At 46.6% G+C, this 19,707-nt stretch overlaps 2 protein-coding genes across 2 annotated transcripts; one reads left to right on the forward strand and one right to left on the reverse strand.

Annotated features, from left to right (window-relative positions):
- The first annotated feature begins 1,856 nt into the window (after positions 1-1,856).
- On the forward strand, positions 1,857-3,078 carry LOC125501166. Its single transcript, XM_048656351.1, has 2 exons — positions 1,857-1,988; positions 2,063-3,078. Exon 2 carries the CDS (start codon positions 2,176-2,178, stop codon positions 3,043-3,045), a length of 870 nt encoding a protein of 289 aa, XP_048512308.1. The 5' UTR covers positions 1,857-1,988; positions 2,063-2,175; the 3' UTR covers positions 3,046-3,078.
- A 4,021-nt stretch (positions 3,079-7,099) lies between these two features.
- Positions 7,100-12,087, reverse strand: LOC125500979. The gene is made up of 2 exons (XM_048655381.1): positions 11,762-12,087; positions 7,100-11,621 (listed from the first exon to the last, which is right to left on the reverse strand). The coding sequence occupies exons 1-2, from the start codon at positions 12,085-12,087 to the stop codon at positions 7,100-7,102; spliced, it is 4,848 nt and encodes a 1,615-aa protein (XP_048511338.1).
- Positions 12,088-19,707: the final 7,620 nt, after the last annotated feature.

The following is a 19,707-nucleotide window of genomic DNA, read 5'->3' on the forward strand; positions in this document are numbered from 1 at the left end:
GACTTCTACCCCTAGATGATCACCCGCACCGTCAAACACACCACGCGTGTACATACGACCTATAACGCGATCGCTGCACACCATTATCAAAAACCGTAATTTCGGAAGTAACTGTTCGTCGGACATGGAGGCCAATGCCCGACGCCATCGAAAATCACAGCACCGCACCGCCCGGGGGTTGCAGACCCTGACGAAGCGCAGCACGTTTAAAATCACCGTTGCCAAATGCATTTCAAAGAACTTCAGGCTTTGGTCGTTTTCAGTAAACTGAGTAGTTTCGAATTGACAGCGAGTATACATATGTCATTTCTTATCCCCACCCCGGCGCAAAATCCAAGAAGAGCGTTCGTCGTACGTATCGGTTTGTATCGTGTATGCGTCTCATAAACGCTACAGATGCCCGAATGTGTGTAAAGATTTTTCGTATGCAGACGCAGCAATTATCGCAACAATTGTGTATCATAGCGGTCATAGCGGTAGAGCCATCTCGAGCTAGGCGCAGAGGATATTCATTTCGCAAAGTGCAAATTCGACACCCTCTCATCCGAGAGGCGTCTTCTCGAAGTCCTCCGCTGCCCGAGCCGGGGCCCGCTCCCCCGCATGAGCCGGGGCCCGCAAAATTGTCTAGTTGCGATTTCTGTGCTGCATCGCGGTGGGGGTCCTTTGTGTAAAAATTACGCACACCTTTAGGGCAGACGGTCAGCCAGCGCCCCGTTCTTCTATTCGCGATGCACATTGTGTCAGTGTGACAAATTATGCGCGTATGTGTTTGTGCGACAATGGCTGGGGGGGTGCATCCGAGGATGTGCTTGCGGTCGGAGAGCTACTTCATTACAAATCCATCAGGCAAAAAGGTGAGGTTATTTTCTTTGGACGTGAAAAGTTTCGGTAGTGTCGGTAGTGGGCCAGAAAAGACCGGTATCTGACGCAACCGTGCAAAGTACAGCGGTTTCGTGAAATTAATCGCGATAATAATTTCTGATTTGCGTGTTTGCAGGAATCTGTGAAGAATATAAATAACGACAACAACAACAACAACAACAACAACAACAACAAGGTAGGACAGCTGAAATTGTGCAAATATACAGTGGTCTCGTAAAATGAATTGTGACAATAATCTCTCATTGGCGTGTTCGCAGAATCATGTCCGAATACATTCACCCTGACGAGGTGCTGGCCCTGGTGGACCCTCGCGACCATTGGCTCCACGCCGAGGACCGTCGGGGCGAGGAGTTTTGGCATGTAGTCGTCGTACCCGAAATCCCGGAACCTGACGATGAGTTTGGGATCCTCCTCGACGGGGAGCGGGATTCCGGGTACGAGGACTAGATGTCGTGCTTGAGTTGGGAAGAGATTTCCGAGGCGTCGGTGTCGGAGCACGTGGTGTACGGGGCTTCAGAACCAGTGCCTGAGGGGGAGATTTGGGGGCGGACGGCGGATGGCGTTTGGAGGTGGCTTGGCGAGGGTTAGCCATCTTCGGACGAGTCGGAGTGGTCGGTGGAGGAGGATGGGGATGGGTGGGTGGACGGGGATGGGGATGGCTGGGTGGACGGAGATGGATGGGTGGACGGGGATGGGAATAGGTGGGTGGACGGGGATGGATGGGTGGACGGGGATGGGAATAGGTGGGTGGACGATGAGCAGGTGGATGGGGCTGGGTGAGTGGAGGGTGGGTGGGACGACGACTGGGTGGACAACGGGTTGGGCGACGGGGTGGATGACGGGTTGGGCGACGGGGTGGATGACGGGTTGGGTGTCTGGGAGGGACAGGGGAAAGACGAGGGGTACGCGAGCGAAGAGTGGGACTGAGACTCGTACTCAATTACGTCGACAACGACTGTGACGAAAACGATGACTGACTTTTTTATAAATAATTAACTTCTGACCAGCGGGTGGGTGACCGGTGGGCGTACCATCTACCAGCCACCCCCAAATCTTGTACAGGCGGAGTAGGGGAGAATGTGTTGCACTGTGGGGGGCGCACCAGGGTGAGTTTGATCTGTGAGATTTTAATGTCCTGTTATCGCGCGTAAATACATATGTGCTTCTTTGGTTTGCGCAGGCGTCCCGGCAACTGGATAATTTTGCTGATATCTGCAAAATAGCGGAACGGCGTCGACGGCTGACCGACCATCGCAATCCAGTCAGTATTCCTGAGTCCGAGCACACGCAACCATGGCGTCAGGAGGATCCGGATTGTCGCGAGAGGGGTGCAGCAATTTGTTCCGAACCTTCGAAATAGCTTTGAAAAAGTCGAACCGTCATCTTCTCCTGTCGTCGACGTATGGGTTGAACGCTTCGTGGTCGAAGAAACTCACCGTGGGACTTCGCCTTCGCATGAACGGCACTTTCGAACCCGTCGTGCGATTGATCAACAATTACTCCAGCGTTGTGTCGCTAGGATTGGAAGGTTGGGCCAGCCTGATTGCGAATTCGCCGAAGCTGGAGGAATACTTCGTGAAGAAAGATGCTCCCGGTGACAACCTCTTCGCGCTGGTGGACGATACGATCGCGCTAGATGGTGGGTGTTCTTTGCGTTTTACAACGGCTCACGGTGCGAAGGTGGTCGCATTTTACTCGACCGAAACATCGGGCAACGGAGACGACGCTACCGTCGAAAATTCACCTCAGGAGGATGATGATGAAGAGAATACCGCGACGCAGGGGGTCAAAAGGCGAAAAGTTTACACCCCGGTAATCGTGATGCAAAAAGTAACCTTCGACGGCCTGAAACACATAGCGTGCTGCGCGAACGAGCGGCTGCTTCAGCTGGACGCGCTGCTGGGAGACGTCAACAGGTCCAAGGAATCGATCGTTCGCTACTTCGCTTCGATAATCACGGCTAGGAAAATAAAAGCGCCAACTCTGCAGCAGATTCACGGGGTCGTGTGCGACGACATAGAGACTGCGCGAGAAGTGGTATGTTTGCAGTTTGATATAGGATTCCGAGACTACTTCTTCGATATTGTTTACTGCGAAATGATGCGCTTATTTTTGTCGTATATCGTTGCCGATATTAGGCAAAGTGTTTTGATCCAGGGGTAGTTGAAGTTGATGTATAAATCGGTAGAATGATAAGAAACACATAATTTGTATTACTTAGGTTTAAGATCCAACACCGCTATATTGTCGCCCAGAAGGAATTGTCTATTTTGTATCATCTACAGTTAAGAACGCTTCGTATTACCTTAGTTCTAAGAATAAAAATCTCTAGTCGTTATGTTTTGAAAATATTTGCAGAGTTTACACTTTCGTGCACCCCGTGAATACTCATATTTCAGAGCGACGTTGCGTTGGCAGCACGTGGCCGCGGTGCGGGCCTCGGAGATCTTCGGCTATAGTCGGTAAGATGCGAAAAAGTTTTTCGAATAGGTACGTCACCGCCAGGATGCCGGTAGCTGAGTGGCCGTGATGCGATTCGAACATCGGCGCCATCTTGTATTGAGAATTTCCAAAACTAGTAACCGAATCAGATTTCGAAAAACGCGCGCCGTCTTGGGTTCCGGAAAGGGCCGCCATCTTGAATTCGAAAAACAGGCGCCATCTTGTGTTTTAGAAGAGGCCGCCATCTTGATTTCGAAAAACGCGCGCCATCTTGGATTTCGGAAAGGGCCGCCATCTTGAATTCGAAAAACAGGCGCCATCTGGTATTTTGGAAGAGGCCGCCATCTTGATTTCGGAAAACGCGCGCCATCTTGGATTTCGGAAAGGGCCGCCATCTTGGCTTCAGACGATCCGTCCGACCGAGGGAAGGGGGAAGCACGCGCGACAATGACCGCCGGGGCCTGAGGGGGCAGGGGGGACCGTCTGGCGGCGCCAGTGACGTCATTTGTTATGACCCGCTATACCTTGCCTATACTACTTACGTCTAACGGCTCTCCTTATCTCAACTATCCCACGCTGAACCCGATCTCTCACATCCTCTTTTCCTATTCACCGCTGCATATAGATTTGCAACTGAGAATCGTGCGGGTTGCATACGGCACCAACGTATGCAACTCATTGTCAGCTAAAACCCCCTCTTAATTCCGAACCTTCCTTCTTTACATCTTCTCTAGCCGAGTAGCTCTCTACTTCTAACCTTCGAACTAGAAACATCTTTCTTCTCCAACAAATCTCCAACAAAGCCAACATACGTACCAATAAACAAGTAAATGTGCAACATATCAATCATTGAGTCAAACTTTCACACCTTCCTCACTGTATCCTTTCGGCAAGGGTCGAACCTTCAACAAATTGTTGTCGCGCCCAAAGTCGCACGTTACAATTTTTTTTTTATTTTTTCTTTTATTTTTCAATTTTTTTTTTTTTTTTTTTTTTTTCTCAAATTTTTTTTTTTTTTTCTTCTCTTCATTTAATTTTTTTTTTTTCTCAAATTTTTTTTTTTTTCATTCTTTTTTTTTTCAATTTTTTTTTCCCAGCCTTGCACCAATTTCAACATTTTGAGTTGTTAAGCGCAGACGTGGATCTCTAGCTACGTCTGCGGGACTCTCTTCTTTACTGGGCTCCTCCGAGCGGTAAGAGAAAACCAGTACTGGGGATTCGTTGCTTGAATAAAATGCTAATGCATACCAGTGATTATAACCGTGGGTAGGAACCCGTGTATTAGGGATGACTATTTATTGATACGGGGGAAACCCCGTACTAAGATAATTTACACGAATTCTACACTAAATTACTATGTTTATACGTAAAACTAATACCAGACATAATTGAGGGGGATTAACTATCAGGAATCCAAAATAACGTGGGGAAAAGGTAAGAATGGAAGGGAAAATAGGGAAAAAAAAACTGATTAATTATGAGCCAGGGGACTATGACCGTAGGAAGGGGGGACCGTGACTTTAAGAGCCTACCCCCAGGAGTTGCCAAACTGCGGAGTGTCCACTGTTGCCCCGTTCCGTTTCGGGAGATAGTGCCGGTGTGCCACAAAACCGGGGCTAGGTCAGTTTAAACCGTTGATTTGCCCGGTGTGGTTCCTTTCCTTCTCCTCCAGCCCGTTGGGGTGTCGGTGCAGACGTCGTCCGTAGGATCTCTTCCTGGGTAGTAAGGCGCACTGCCGTCTTTTCCTCCTCGGTGTGTAGCCGCGATGGTGCACTTGTCCCGTTAAAGATTTTTTTTTTTTGACTGCCTACCGAGGGTTCCGTTGTTCTTAACGAAACCTCGGTTTGCTGTTGGTGTGGGGGTCGGTTGCCCAATTTTGATAGATTTTTTGCAACCCGCTGATGTTGTATTTTCCGCCTGGCTCGCGGTGGCCGCGCGAGGAATGCGCTGACTCTGACTTTGCCCTCATTGGGACCGCCGACTCCGGGCGTCAGCGGTCCGCGGAAGGTCCGATCGTAACACCCTCCCCCAGGACGCTGGTCCGGGGTACCGGTCCGTGCGTCTGATTCTGCGGACGGGCCTCGTCAGTGGGGCGCGTTTCCTCGTGCGGTCACTCTCCTATTATCTTACCGTGGGTTAACCTATGCCTAGGCTAGCTTCTAGATCTACCTTATTCTCTACGCGTTGTTCCGGGGTTGTTTTTGTCAGGTAACCGTGAAGTCCGCTGCTAGGTTGTTGACGTACCCTTCGGGTGCTGGCAGGATGGCACGGATCGCCGGCACGGGAACCTGGTTCATCCGGATGACGGATGTCGGTGGTCTGGGTGGTGGTTGTGTCGGTCTGTTTGCTCTGCGCGTTGCCTCCGTGTGTATGCGTACCATGGCGGATCTGTCCTCCCCTTCTTTTGCGTATTGGACCATCGGCTGTACTCTCGGGGTCGAAGTCTTCGTGCATCGTCTGTAGACTAAGTACAACATAATCATTACTGCCACCGCGAGAGTTGTACCTATACCCCCGTAGGTCAACACTTGATGTTGCGCCGCCCTTTGGTGAGTCTCTAGGTCCCTGGCCTGTTGTTCCAAGTCCCTCAAGCTGAGGGCGTTCTCGCTGTTGTCCCAGCTTGTGTGCGGTGCTTCCTCCTGTGGGAGGATGGCGTTCACGAGCGGGGTCATGTGTGATGTGTGCAGGGTTGGCATGATTGCGGTCAGGTTTAGCGCAGCTATCGGCTGGTAGCGGTGGAATTCGTTGGTCCTCAGTGTCCGCTGGGCCACCAGTTTCGTTGTTCCTGTTGATGCGCTACATCCCCCTTTCAGCCGCAGTGTTCCCGCTCCCCTCAATGTTTTCTTTTCTACTGCTCGTCTCTTGCAGATGATGCGGATTTCCGTGGGTTGGATAGCTGAGTAGAGCCAGCTGTCCTCGCTCTCAAGTCGTTCCCAGTATGTGTGCTCAGTGTTCATGACGCGTACGTCGCAGGAGCTCCAGTTGGCATGTACTGGGTCGGTTATCAGGGCGGTCTCACACGTGGGTCTCTTCCCGGTGTCATGCATGGGCAGAGTCTGGGGGCAGAGGAGCTCCCCGTGGTGCGTTCGGCAGTGGTCCAGGTAGTTCTTTATGGGTGTCATGTACCACTGTCCATCGGTTGACATGGCGAGGTAGTGATTACGCGGTAGCACAAATGTGGCGATCGTTCTATTCGGGGTCACCAGCTGATTCAATGGACATGGGTGTAGCTCGTATAGGTTGTACGCTCGCTTGTCCAGCAGTGGGATCTTTATCTGCAGGATCAGGTTTCCCTTAGTGTAGCTGGGTCTTATTTCACTTACCGCGTTGAGCGTTTCGGAATGCAACTCCTGCTGCGTCAGCGGAAACTCGTACGGTGTTTGTCGCCTTATCTCCTCTGCTGCAGTCAGCAGCTGCTGAGGCGATAGGATGGCGGGGTGGAGAGTGCCTTGTTTGGCAAAGATTACTGCAGTAGCCAGGATGATTATACTCATGCGGTATTCCTCGACGTGTCTCTCCATTTCTGACCGCCAGCGATCTATTGCCATCTTGATCTGTTGTTTCCCGGCGTAGTGGACTGCTGCATTGAGATCCGCGGTGATCGCTACCAGTCGTTGGTTCAGCTGCTGGGTGTCGCTGTTGACCTTTATCAAATTCTGATGGATCCCGCTGAATTCCGAACGCAGGATGTGCGTCTGATTTTCCAGGATTTGCGCCACGTGATGCGGTCGTAGGGTGATCTTGGTGGAGGATCGGCTCTGGGTGGGATCTTACGTTAGCCCTTGGGGCCTGCATCCTTCCGTTTGAGTTTGTCTAGGTGCTTTAACTTCCTCTTCCCATTGCGGTCCGTTATAATGGCCGTGTTGAGGCCCAGAAGTTCCACAACCTCGTATGGTCCGTCGTAGTAGGGGTCCAGTTTGGTTCTGGCCTCACGTTTTGCGTAGACTTGGTCTCCGACGTTGAACGTCACGGGGTTGATTTTCCGGTCGTATCTTTCTTTTGAGCGACGCTTGGCGGCGTTAAGGTTGTTCCCGCCCTCCTCTGCCAGTTCGTCCAGCCGGGTGACCAGTTTCTCCATATACTTCACCGTGGTAGGGAGGTGCTTCGCCAGTGGTAGCGATCCCGGGGTCCGTTTTGGTTTCCCGAATGCCATCTCGTGAGGGGTGAATTTAGTTCCCTCGTGTACTGCGGCGTTGTAGCAACGCATGGCGTCGGGCAGTAACGTGTCCCATTCTGCTTGGTCGTTGGTGAAATGCCTCAGGTATTCGACTAGACCAGTGTGGCTCCTTTCCAGCGATCCGTTGGTCTGAGGGTGGTAGCCGGAGGTCATAACGTGGTTTACCCCGTTGATCCGCAGGAACTCCTTCATATTTTCGTTGTCGAAACTCCTTCCTCGGTCGCTGAGTATGATCAGCGGCACGCTGTAGGGTTTGAAGTAGTTCTGATCAAAAACGCGGATGACCGTCAGTGATTTCTGGTCCGGAAGGGCCCAGGCGTGTCCTAGTTTGGTCAGCAGGTCCAGTACCGTCAAGATGTACTTGTTCCCGCTGCTAGTGGTTGGTAGTGGCCCCACGATGTCGATTCCAATTTTCTCCCACGCCTCCACCGGCGTATCGGTGATCATCATGGGCTCCCGGGTTTTTATGCGGGTTACCTTTTGCTTCTGGCAGCTTTCACAGCATCTGATGCAATCCTGGACCTCGTTCCTCATTCCCGGCCAGTGGTATCTGCGTCTGAGGCGGTGGTACGTCTTTGCTACCCCCTTGTGTCCTCCGGTGTGGTCCTTATGCCACTGTTTGATTATTGCTGGCCGCTTGTCCGGGGGCGGCGTTTCCGTTTTCCCGGTGCAGAGATGAATCTTGCAGGATGTTCCCTGGAAGATTTCCCTGGCCATTGATTCTAAAACCGAGATTGGGAGGTGATCGATTCCATCCCCCTTTGCTGCGATGCGTGCTTCGTTCATTCCGGCTATTTCCATCGCTGCTTTCAGCGTCTTTAGTCCTTCAGCGAGGCTCTCGGGTGTCATTCGGTGGTAATATCGGTTCATGCAGGCGATGGAGAAGGTAACTCCTCTCCTATGAGGTGTGATAATCGCGTGGCCTCGGCCTTGGATTACCTCGAGAAGGTTTTCTGGCCGTACCAGGCCCATTTCTCGTAACTGCCTCCCCACCGGCGTCGTCAGTGCGCAGTCAGCAGATATGAAATGCGCGTAGTTTCCCTTCTGTAGCGTCAGCGTGTCAGTGATGACGTGCACGCTGCTCCGGGGACGTCTGTGACGTTTAGGCCGCGGTGCTATCGTGTCTTGTGCCGGGTATCGGGTTGCTTCCTCGTCGCTCGTGTCATCATATTCCGTGAGGCTGTCCACTGCTATTGTCAGTGGGTGTGGTCGAGTTTCATTGCCTTGCTTTGCCTCCTCTTCATCTGTTTCTGAGTCGGTAGATTCCACTGGTGCTGCGGAGGTAGAGTAAGGGGTGGAGCGCCCTGTGGGTGGTAGAGACGCCCTTGGGGTCGGTAGGAATGACACTCTTGTTCCCCCGTTCGCTCCGCCTCGTTTAGGTGTGCTGGGACTCCGTGATGGTTGAGTTACGGCCAGCTCGCTTGGTCCGGGCCTTGTTCCCTTCCTCGGTGTCCCCTGTAAGGTGTCCGAGAGTCCCAGGATTCGTTGTTTTGCCGCTTGCATGGTAAGTGCCTCGGTTTCTCCAACTAGATCCGCCTCCTCCCGATTTAATCGCTGCTGAGTTGTCTCGGCCGTTCGTAAGACTGCGAATTGGGGGTCCTGAAGCCAGGGATAGTCGTCTTCTGGATCCTCACCGCTACTCGTCTCTGCCTCTATGATGGTATCCCAGGCGCTGGCTGGATCAGGAAATTGCTCACCCAGCAGGTCTTGAATGACCCGGCTAGTTGCGGGATCTTTCTCCTGCAGCATCTCCTGGAATTGCTGTTGGTCCGTCGTAAGCTCGCAGGGCTCCGCTGTCGTGCAGTCCCCCTCCCTCGCGGCTGTCGTGTCGTTAGCTGAGAAGTTGGATGTGTCGCTGTCGTCTGCGTAGTTAATGGGTATGGTTCTCCGGGCGTCCCGTACTCGACTAGCGATGGTGCTGGTTTCTATGCCCCGGGCTGTCGTAATCGGTGGCTGGTATTCCGTGTCCTTGTCCTTCCCCTTTAGGTGCAGTGGTAGGCACTGCGCGACCGGGTTCCTCGACAATGCGTCGGCGTTGGAGTTCTGAGTACCTTTCTTGTAAACGATTCGAAAATCGTACTCCGCCAGCCTAAGCCTCCAGCGCGTCAGCCTAGATGTTGGATCTTTGACGTTGTGCAGCCACACGAGTGCCTGATGGTCGGTGTACAGGGTGAATTTCCTTCCGTAAAGGTAGGGCCTGAAATAGTTGATGGCGAAGATTACGGCAAGGCACTCCTTTTCGGAGGTGGAGTAGTTGATTTCCGGCTTCGTTAGGAGCCGGGATGCATAGCTGACTGTTCTCTCTCCTTCCTCGTCGCTCTGGCCAAGCACCGCACCGAGGGCATAGTCCGAAGCGTCAGTGGTCAGGATGAAAGGTTTCTCGAAGTCTGGGTATTTCAGGACCGGCTCTCGACAGAGTAGATCGCGGAGTTCCTCGAAACTCCTTCGCTGCGCCTCCCCGCATCCGAAGGCCGCGGTCTTTTTCAACAGAACAGTCATTGGTCTCGCCTTCTCCGCGAAGTCGGGGATGAAGCGTCGGTAATACCCAGCCAGTCCGAGGAACTGCTTGATGTTCCTCTCAGTCTTCGGGACAGGGAACCCCCTTACGGCATCCAGGTTCCGTGTGTTGGGTTGGACTCCGTCCACGCTGAGGGTGTGCCCCAGATAGGTGACCTCGGTGCGCAGAAACTCGCATTTGTCCGTCTGCAATTTTAAGCCGTGCTTACGCAATCTGGTCAGCAGTCTTCTTACTTGGTATCCGTGTTGCTGGAGGTTCGCGGAATAAACCACGATGTCGTCCAGGTAAACGAACAGCTCAGACCCTTGAAGTCCGCTAAGGACGATGTCCATTAGTCGTTGGAACGTGGCTGGTGCGTTTCTCAGCCCGAACGGCATACGGGCGTACTCGTAGTGCCCGTTGGGTGTGGAAAACGCTGTCTTCGGTTCGTCCTTCGGGTCCATGCCGATCTGGTGGAATCCGCTGGCCAGGTCGAACACTGAAAAATATTTGGCTCCACTCACTCTGTCCAATATATCGGTTATATTGGGTAGTGGGTAGCTGTCGCCAACGGTCCTCTCATTCAGTGCTCGGTAATCAATTACCATCCTCCAACGCTTGTTGCCCTTCGAGTCCGGTTTCTTTGGCACTATCCAGAGTGGTGAGTTGTAGGGCGAGGAGGAAGGCTTGATTATCCCGTTCTCCAATAGTCCTCTGACCTGCTTTTGAATCTCCTCCTGGTGCACAGGTGGGAAGCGATACTGCCGGGTATGTATTGGAGCGTCATCTGTAGTAGGAATTTGGTGCGCCAGCGTGTTTGTCTTCCCCAGCCTGTCCCCAGGTAGGTGGAAACAGTCCTGGAACTCGTTCAGCACCTGGACCACGTGTTGACGTTCCTCCGCGTTGAGATGGTCCATTCTGAGTCCCTCGATGATACGGGTGACCCGTTCCTTTCCAGAATCGTCAGGATCTGCCTCGTCCTCGGTGCTAATGCTCTCCATGGTCAGGTCGTACGGCTCCAGTTCTTGTGGTGCGATGGTTATTTCCACGGCCTCCTCCCCGGTATTTGTCGCCATGGTGTAGCACGTATCGTCATGGTTGCTGACAGCTGCCTCGCCGATGAAAACCCTTGGAGGTCCTGTGATACGCGGCAGGTAGCCCTCTCGGATGCCGCCATTTTTCACAGGGATCGGAATTTGCGTCCGGCTCCTCGCCTCAAGTCGCAGCGTGGCCTTGCGGTACTCCCTTCCTACTTGGTCGATTTCCTGCCTATTGCTGAACGGGATCGGCTTGATGGGTGCCTCGCAGGATACGATGGTCTTATGGTAGAATGAAATTTCCGCCTGGTGTTCCAAGCAGAATGGTGCTCCCAGCAGTCCGTCGCCGTCGATACCTTCAGCGTCATAAACGTAAAATAGGCTTGTCTTACCCAGCGTTGTTATGGTGGTCGTGCCTAACGTGTACAGGGGATCCCGCGTTATTCCAAGGATTTTCTCCGCTGTTTCGTTGATCACGGGGGCCCTTTCTCCCAGTGCGTTGATGTTAACCAGGTTGACCCCCGCACCAGTATCTACGGTGAATTCGCCTTTACCTTGCTCCAGCTCCGGCGCCCTGACGATGATTCTGGGGGCGGGGGCCTGCGCAATATGGTACTGGGCGCGAAGCTCGTCCGGTCCTCCCCTGTGTGCTGGTCCCTGAAGTGGACGCTTCTCTTCGGTCGATCGGGGTCGGTGTCGTGTCTGCCGCCCTCGTAGTTTAAAGACCCGGTAGCGGAGGCAGATGGGCTGGCTGATCGTTCTCGCGTCGGGGGATCTGGCGCTCGAAGTGTCTGCTGCGCTTCCCTCTGTTTGCGGGCCAGGGTTTGGCAGAGTTCTATAGCATGCCCCAAGCGCTGGCAGTAAATGCAGTACGGCGATCGTTCCCCGGAGTTGTTGCACTCTCGGGAAGGTGATCTCGAACTCCCTGCACCCAGTGCCTTCAATCCAGCGTTCAGGACCTTGGCCAAGGCTGTTGGACTGAAATCGTGACGTCTGGATGGCCTTGATCGTTCCTCGCTGGTTCCTGTGCTCGTGCTGTCCGTGGTCGTCATGACGATGTCGTCCCGTCGTCCCGGGTACCGGCTCTGGTGTCCACCCCGTGCATCGTACAGGGGTCTTCGTAGAGGGCTATAATCCTACCTACGCCGTTCGTCGTTGTTGGCGGAATGCCTGGGGGGCGAATCACTTCGATCGGTGTCTCGGTAATAGCCCATGGCCTGTCTCCGGTTCCTGCGTGCACGATCTTCCTCTGTCACCAAGTCATATGCTTCCTCCTAAGTTTTCGGTAGTCTGGGGGCGACGGTATAGCATATCCGGTCAGGGAGCCCGCGAATGAAGTTTTCCAGGGCAGTCTTCTCCATCTGCGCAATGTTTTCCTCCCCATTCCGATAGGTATTGCGAATCGCAGCTCTCGCCCTGTGGACCAGATTCGCCGTCCGTCCGATATAGCTTGCCAAGCTTTCCTTTTCCTGTATCTGTAGCCGTCCCAATTTCGCGAGGAAGGATGCAGGATCCCGCCCCGGGGCGTAACGTTTCTTCAGATGGTTCAGCAGCCCCTCGATCCTGGTAAACGTCTTTCCGTCTACGCTGATTCGGGCTGCCCCAGTTAACCTGGTGGGGACCAACTTGACGTACTCTTCCTCCTCTCCGTCTCCGATCAGTGTGAGACCGTCGCTAACCCTTCGCAGGAAATCCCCAAGTGGTGGGTTTTCCCCGTCGAACTCGGGAATCCTATCCATTGCCTTAAAAAGGGCATCTCGGCTTCTGCAGCTTCTTGTATATTCGATTAGCGTTTCCAACAGGCTATCCGTGTTGGCCATGCTGCGGCTGGCACCCCTGGGGGTTGGTATCGAGATGGCGAAACTCCGAGAAGGGAAGGGAAAAAGCAGGTGGAAGGCTACGGGTCAACTGATGTGTTGGCGGGTGATGCAATGTAATGAATGAAGAGCAAGAATATAAATGACTAACCTACGTTACCGGGTATCGTCTGTCTTACGTGCTCCACTAAGGAAGGAATGTCCGCGTCAGCGAAGTTGCCCGCGTGCTACTAACGTTACGCAGCGGCGTTTGGAAGGTCGCTGCTCAATCGTACCGCCGGATCGGGTTCCTAGTGAGTCAGTGTCCCTGTGTTATAATCAAAGTTTAAGCACCACACACTTAGCACCATTTGTTACGCGCAGACGTGGATCTCTAGCTACGTCTGCGGGACTCTCTTCTTTACTGGGCTCCTCCGAGCGGTAAGAGAAAACCAGTACTGGGGATTCGTTGCTTGAATAAAATGCTGATGCATACCAGCATAGATATATTGAACTAGATCGGACAAGATCATGGCGGATTCTAGTGTATGGGTTTGAATGTAGGCGGCGCGCTCGGCGAAAAAACCCAAATTGAGGATTTAGCTTCAGGCCACTGTTTTACTCACAGAATTACCTAAAACCCCATGATTTGCTTAACAGGTCGATATGATAATTTTATGAAACTGTTCGACTTGACCGACAGATATGTGACCAAGCGACATGAGCCATGTTATACACGGTATCCATAAATTTTTAACGTGATATATTAGATACAGTTATACATGGCTGTTTTACCCGTGATAAATTATTGCAGTAATGTCTCAACAAGCAGAACACAAAATCCAAAAATGCACGAATGCACGGCATAGTGGATTGTACCCTCCATATAAACAGGATATATTTTTCAAAGTGTTACAAGGTGTTTTCTCAAAAACTGATGATTATTTTGGAAAATTTTTGAAACAAAAATTGCAGAATCATAGAAGAAAAATTCAATAATATCATAGATATTGAAATTTAGCTGGATTGTATGGGGGTTTTGAGGGTCACTTGGTTTTCCGAGCGGAAATCCATATTTTGTATTGCAGATTCGTAATTAACAAGAAAAGCTAAGCAGCATTCGTACAAAACATTTTTTTCATAATCATCATTTTGCAATTATAATATACGAAATTAATTTTACACGCAAAAACTGAAACTTCTGAAGAAAAATCGCCGAAGACAAAGAGAAGATATTAGAAAGTTTAGAATTCTATAAATTTCTGAACGAGGAATTTTGGCACTTGGAATGACCGAGAGGGTCATTTTAAAGGCCATGGAAAGTCAAAATCAATTTTTTCAAAAAGTACAGAAAATTTGGTAAAAAAAAAGGTGTTTTGAGATTTTTTTTCATTGTTCCGAAATATGACATCCTTGGCTATCTTTGAACTGCTGAAATTAGAATCAATAATTTTCAAAAATCTAAAATTTTTACACAAATCTCAGATGAATATTCTCACAAGGTTCAGAGAAATTTTTTTTTGCCACATACGTACCCATATGTATTCTGTATTGCCTATGTATACAGCTTACGATGCATTGTACACCGAGGATGATTGTAAGATCTAATATCTGATCATAGTGTATCAATCTTAGAACACTGAAACAAAACCTGTGATTTGGCAATGTTGCACCGAGTATATATAATATATATTTATATAAAAATATAATTCATACTTTTGATTCTACAATATACTCGAGATAACTTTATGCGCAGCGTTGCCGGATCACCATTGACCACGAAAATAACGTGTTGGAATTAAAAAGAGAATGATATTTCAAATTATCGTATCGCATCCACAAAAACGGTGAAGTGCTTTTTTTTTTTTTTTCTTTAAATTTGTTTAAAGAACTTTTTTTTTTACTCTTATAAATTTGTTCAAAAAATTATCTCAGAAAAATTATTTTTACATTTCACATCAGATTCTACCTGGTAAGAAATAATTTCATTCTGTATAGAGCTTTTGTGGAATCTATTTTGTTTCAATTGGTGATACGACTCTGTAACGAAGCGTTCCTCTTTATCAAGTTTTTATCAACCCGCTTTCTTGTCCATCTGTTTGTCTGTTCAGTAAAAATTTTGCAATCGATTCTAAACCAACTTCCCAATGAGCTAGATATTTGAAACTTCAAACACTCCTCATAACTGGATGACAATACAATATGAACTTCTTTTCGTAAAAAAAGAAATAAAAAAAAAAACGGATCGATAATCAATGAGATTTATAATAATGAAATTTAACAAAATATAGTTATTGACACGATTAAAAGCGAATAGCTTGTTCTTCGAATAAATTTTGTTCCAATATACCACGTTTGGTTTTTTGCGGATATCTCGGAAACTATTGCAGATATCCCGAATTTGAAAGAAGGTTCATGAAGAGCAGAAAACATACTAAAAAAAAGTCCAACCTTCCTGAACTGTACCGCGAATATTCATAACTTTAATTGAGCTATGAGAAAATGACCGATGACGCCTGATTCGGCTCCCGCGCGCGATGATTGTTTCAGAGGCATATGCGAAAAAAATGTATCCAACAGTCTATATATGAATATTAAGGAATGAAGAAATTCAATTACGTACTGGACACTCTAGTGAACAATAATCAGTTGGAAAAAAAATTTATTCATAATTTTTCAATGTACTATGCTTTTGTAAATTGAAAACTCTTTTTCAATAGGCAAATAACAAAAAAACTCGGATAATTAACAAACCGAAAGTTTCAAATTCCTTCCACTTCGTTGAAGCTATGGAGAAAAATTAAAAATATAAAAAAAGGAGTGACATTTTTTTTTTAAGAAAACATTTTCTTGTTTAAATCATAATTTCAATTGTTATTTGACATTCTAAAGAAAAAAAATTTCTCAGTTATTTTCAAAATGTTTTTCGCATAAACAATTTGTTATAAACAAATGAATTTTCGAGCGAGATTTTTTTTTATTACTAAATATGATACAATAACAACTGTGTGTGGGTTTCTGAACAAAAAAAATTCCAGTTTTTTTTTAATTTAAAAAATTTATGGATCTTGAATTTTTTCGTTCTCTTCGAGTTTCTTACCTTTGTTACCAAAATTACTACTATCGTATTATTACTTGCCGTATCAACAGTTAATGAGTAATTCTGGTTCTAATTTTTTTCCAACTGATTATTGTTTATTAAAGTGTCCAGCAAGTACCTAAATTTTTTTATCCCTCAATATTCATATATAAACTGTTGAATAAATTTTTTTTTGCCCATGTCTCCCAAACGAGCATCGCGCGCGGGAGCCGAATCAGGCGTCATCGGTCACTTTTTCATAGCTCAATTAAAATCATAAATATTCGTGGTGCAGTTCAGGGAGGTTGGACTTTTTTTTAGTGTGTTTTCTGCTCTTTTTGAATCTTTTTCAGATCAAATTTCAGATAGCCGCAATAGTTTTCGAGATATCCGCAAAAAACCGAACCCTACTTTTTTTTCCATTAAATTGTTTATTACTTTTGTAATTTTTTCAACCGCGTTGTCATGCGATTTCTGAAGTTTCTCGAGCTCATTCTGGATCCAAAAATCACCTTTACATTGAATTCGGTGAAGGCTAACTCAAATTTGACCAAAAGGCACTTGTTGACTAGACTATAGGACTAGAAGGACGAAAAAAGAGCGAGGTGCAAAAGTGATAATTTGCTGGGAAGCGAGTGTCGTCGCTTTGATGCGCGGCGAGCTAAAGCCTGGTTGCTGGTGTGAGTGAGGTTAGTTTGGACAGAAATCGTTTAGACAGAATCCGTTTCTACGGAGAAAATTTGCCCAGGGTTCGTTTGGACATAAGAAATTTAGACTTAGGTTCGTTTGGATACAAATGCAAACGACCCTGAGTCGGTCGGTAGAAAATAAACTAACTAAAGAAAATGAATCGAAGAAAATGACAACACGTTAATGATAGAATTAAGTTCCAGTGAAAATTAATTGAACAATCTAATTTCTTTGAAAAACTTGTTACAAGTTTTCTTCTCACTTAGAAATCATTATGTCCCAATTGATTTTCAATTAATTCTCCTTTCCTCGGCATCTTTGGATTTTGATTTTGGTTTTTTTTTTCTAAATTTTTTCTGTACTCGAAAATCTTTCCATCGTGACATATTAACAAGTTCACAAAAAGCTGAACAACGAACAAACTCCTACTCGCAAGCCCCAACAAGAATAACAGTTATATTCAGTTTTTTTTTTTTTTTTTCGACCGATAGTTTGTGTTAGCGAACATGAAATACTACTTTTTCCAAAGCCGTAATATTGCGAACTATACTGAAATTTTTTTCAACCGAACAAGAATAATTCTCCATACAGAAAATATTGTATTTCAGATTTTTGTATTCAAATGTGAACAAATTATCATAATATCCATTTGCACTGAAATCATCCTAGTGATGAGAGAAGCTCATCTGCTGCACCGTAATACCGATAGTCCGGACGAGCGTGTTATATTTGTCGCGCGTCACCGTCTATAAGGATGAATTTGAAGATTGGATCTACAGATCGTTCGTGCGGTTGACCGAAAATCTCTCAGAGGTCGATGAAGGGTCTGTTTTACCATGAAACGCAGAGGGCGCTCTGGGCTGGCACTCTTATTTTGCGACTTAATACCCTATGACTCTCACTTTTCGCAACTTGTCCGATCTAGTTCAATATATCTATGATACCAGTGATTATAACCCTGGGTAGGAACCCGTGTATTAGGGATGACTATTTATTGATACGGGGGAAACCCCGTACTAAGATAATTTACACGAATTCTACACTAAATTACTATGTTTATACGTAAAACTAATACCAGACATAATTAAGGGGGATTAACTATCAGGAATCCAAAATAACGTGGGGAAAAGGTAAGAATGGAAGGGAAAATAGGGAAAAAAAAACTGATTAATTATGAGCCAGGGGACTATGACCGTAGGAAGGGGGGACCGTGACTTTAAGAGCCTACCCCCAGGAGTTGCCAAACTGCGGAGTGTCCACTGTTGCCCCGTTCCGTTTCGGGAGATAGTGCCGGTGTGCCACAAAACCGGGGCTAGGTCAGTTTAAACCGTTGATTTGCCCGGTGTGGTTCCTTTCCTTCTCCTCCAGCCCGTTGGGGTGTCGGTGCAGACGTCGTCCGTAGGATCTCTTCCTGGGTAGTAAGGCGCACTGCCGTCTTTCCCTCCTCGGTGTGTAGCCGCGATGGTGCACTTGTCCCCTTAAAGATTTTTTTTTTTTTGACTGCCTACCGAGGGTTCCGTTGTTCTTAACGAAACCTCGGTTTGCTGTTGGTGTGGGGGTCGGTTGCCCAATTTTGATAGATTTTTTGCAACCCGCTGATGTTGTATTTTCCGCCTGGCTCGCGGTGGCCGCGCGAGGAATGCGCTGACTCTGACATTGCCCTCATTGGGACCGCCGACTCCGGGCGTCAGCGGTCCGCGGAAGGTCCGATCGTAACAGAGTCATTCAGTAATCTCACGAAGAAATGACATCCTGATTTTTTTTCCCAATTTTTTTTTTTTCCAATTTTTTTTTTTCTCAATTTTTTTTTTCTAATTTTTTGTTTGCCCTGTTCTTCCCAGCCTTTCACCAGTTTGGAAATTTCGGGTCATCCAATAATCTCGAAACAAAACGACATCATGTTTATTTTTTAAATTTTTTTTTTTTTTGATTTTTTGTTTTTTTTTTTCTTTTTCTTGATTTTCTCAAATGTTTTTTTTCTCCAATTTTGTTTTTAAATTTTTTTTTTTTTTTCATTCTTTTTTTTTCTTAATTTTTTTTTCCCAGCCTTTCACCAATTCGAATATTTTGGGTCATCCAGTGATCTCACGAAAAAATGACATCTTGATTTTTTTTTTCAATTTGTTTTTCTCAATTTTTCTTTACCTTTTTCTGGATCTTCTTTTTTTTTTTTCTTTTCTCTTCAATTTTCTTTTTTAATTTTTTTTTTTTTTTTTTTTCAATTTTTTTTTTTTTTTTTTCAATTTTTTTTTTCTCTTCAATTTTTTTCTTTCAGCTTTTCACCAATTTCAACATTTTAGGTCATCCAGTAATCTCACGAAAAAACGACATCTTTTTTTTTTTTTTTTTTTCACAATTTTTTTTTCTCCTCAATTTTTTTTCTCTAATTTGTTTTTTCGCCCCGTTTTTTCCAGCTTTCCACCGAATTCAACATTTCGGATCATGCGGTAATCTCACGAAAAAACGACATCTTGATTTTTTTTCCCGAATTTTGTTTTTTCTTTTGAATTTTTTTTTTCTATTTTTTCGAATTTTTTTCTTCCTTCCAATTTTTTTTTTTTTTCAATTTTTTTTTTTTTTTTTTTTTTTTTTTTTTTTTTTTTTTTCTTTCAATTTTTTTTTTCCAGCCTTTTACTGATTCCAACATTCCGGGTCATTTGGTAATCTGACGAAAAAATGACATCTTGATTTTTTTTGCCAATTTGTTTTTTATTTTTTTTCAAATTTTTTTTTTTTTTTCATCCAATTTTTTTTTTTCAGCCTTTTACCATTCTCAACATTCCAGGTCAACCAGTTATCTCACGAAAAAACGACGTCTTGTTTTTTTTTTCCAATTTTTTTTCTTTCTCAAATTTTTTTTTTTTTTTTTAAATTTTTTTTTTTCCAATTTTTTTTTCAGCCTTTTACTGATCCCAACATTCCGGGTCATTTAGTAATCTGACGAAAAAATGACATCTTGATTTTTTTTGCCAATTTTTTTTTTATTTTTTTTCAAATTTTTTTTTTTTTTTTTTTCTATTCAATTTTTTTTTTCAGCCTTCTGCCATTTTCAACATTCCGGGTCATCCAGTAATCTTACGAAAAAACGACATTTTTAATTTTTTTTT

Source organism: Athalia rosae, chromosome 5, assembly GCF_917208135.1.
Source record: "Athalia rosae chromosome 5, iyAthRosa1.1, whole genome shotgun sequence".
NCBI lineage: Eukaryota > Metazoa > Arthropoda > Insecta > Hymenoptera > Athaliidae > Athalia > Athalia rosae.

Bases quoted from the DNA above. Each gene is read 5' to 3' on its own strand.
- LOC125501166 (XM_048656351.1), top strand. From the start codon at position 2,176: ATGGCGTCAGGAGGATCCGGATTGTCGCGAGAGGGGTGCAGCAATTTG.
- LOC125500979 (XM_048655381.1), bottom strand. From the start codon at position 12,087: ATGACGACCACGGACAGCACGAGCACAGGAACCAGCGAGGAACGATCA. The intron at 11,622-11,761 runs GTCTTTAAACTA...CCCCGCCCCCAG, and splicing joins CCATCTGCCTCCGCTACCGG to AATCATCGTCAGGGCGCCGG.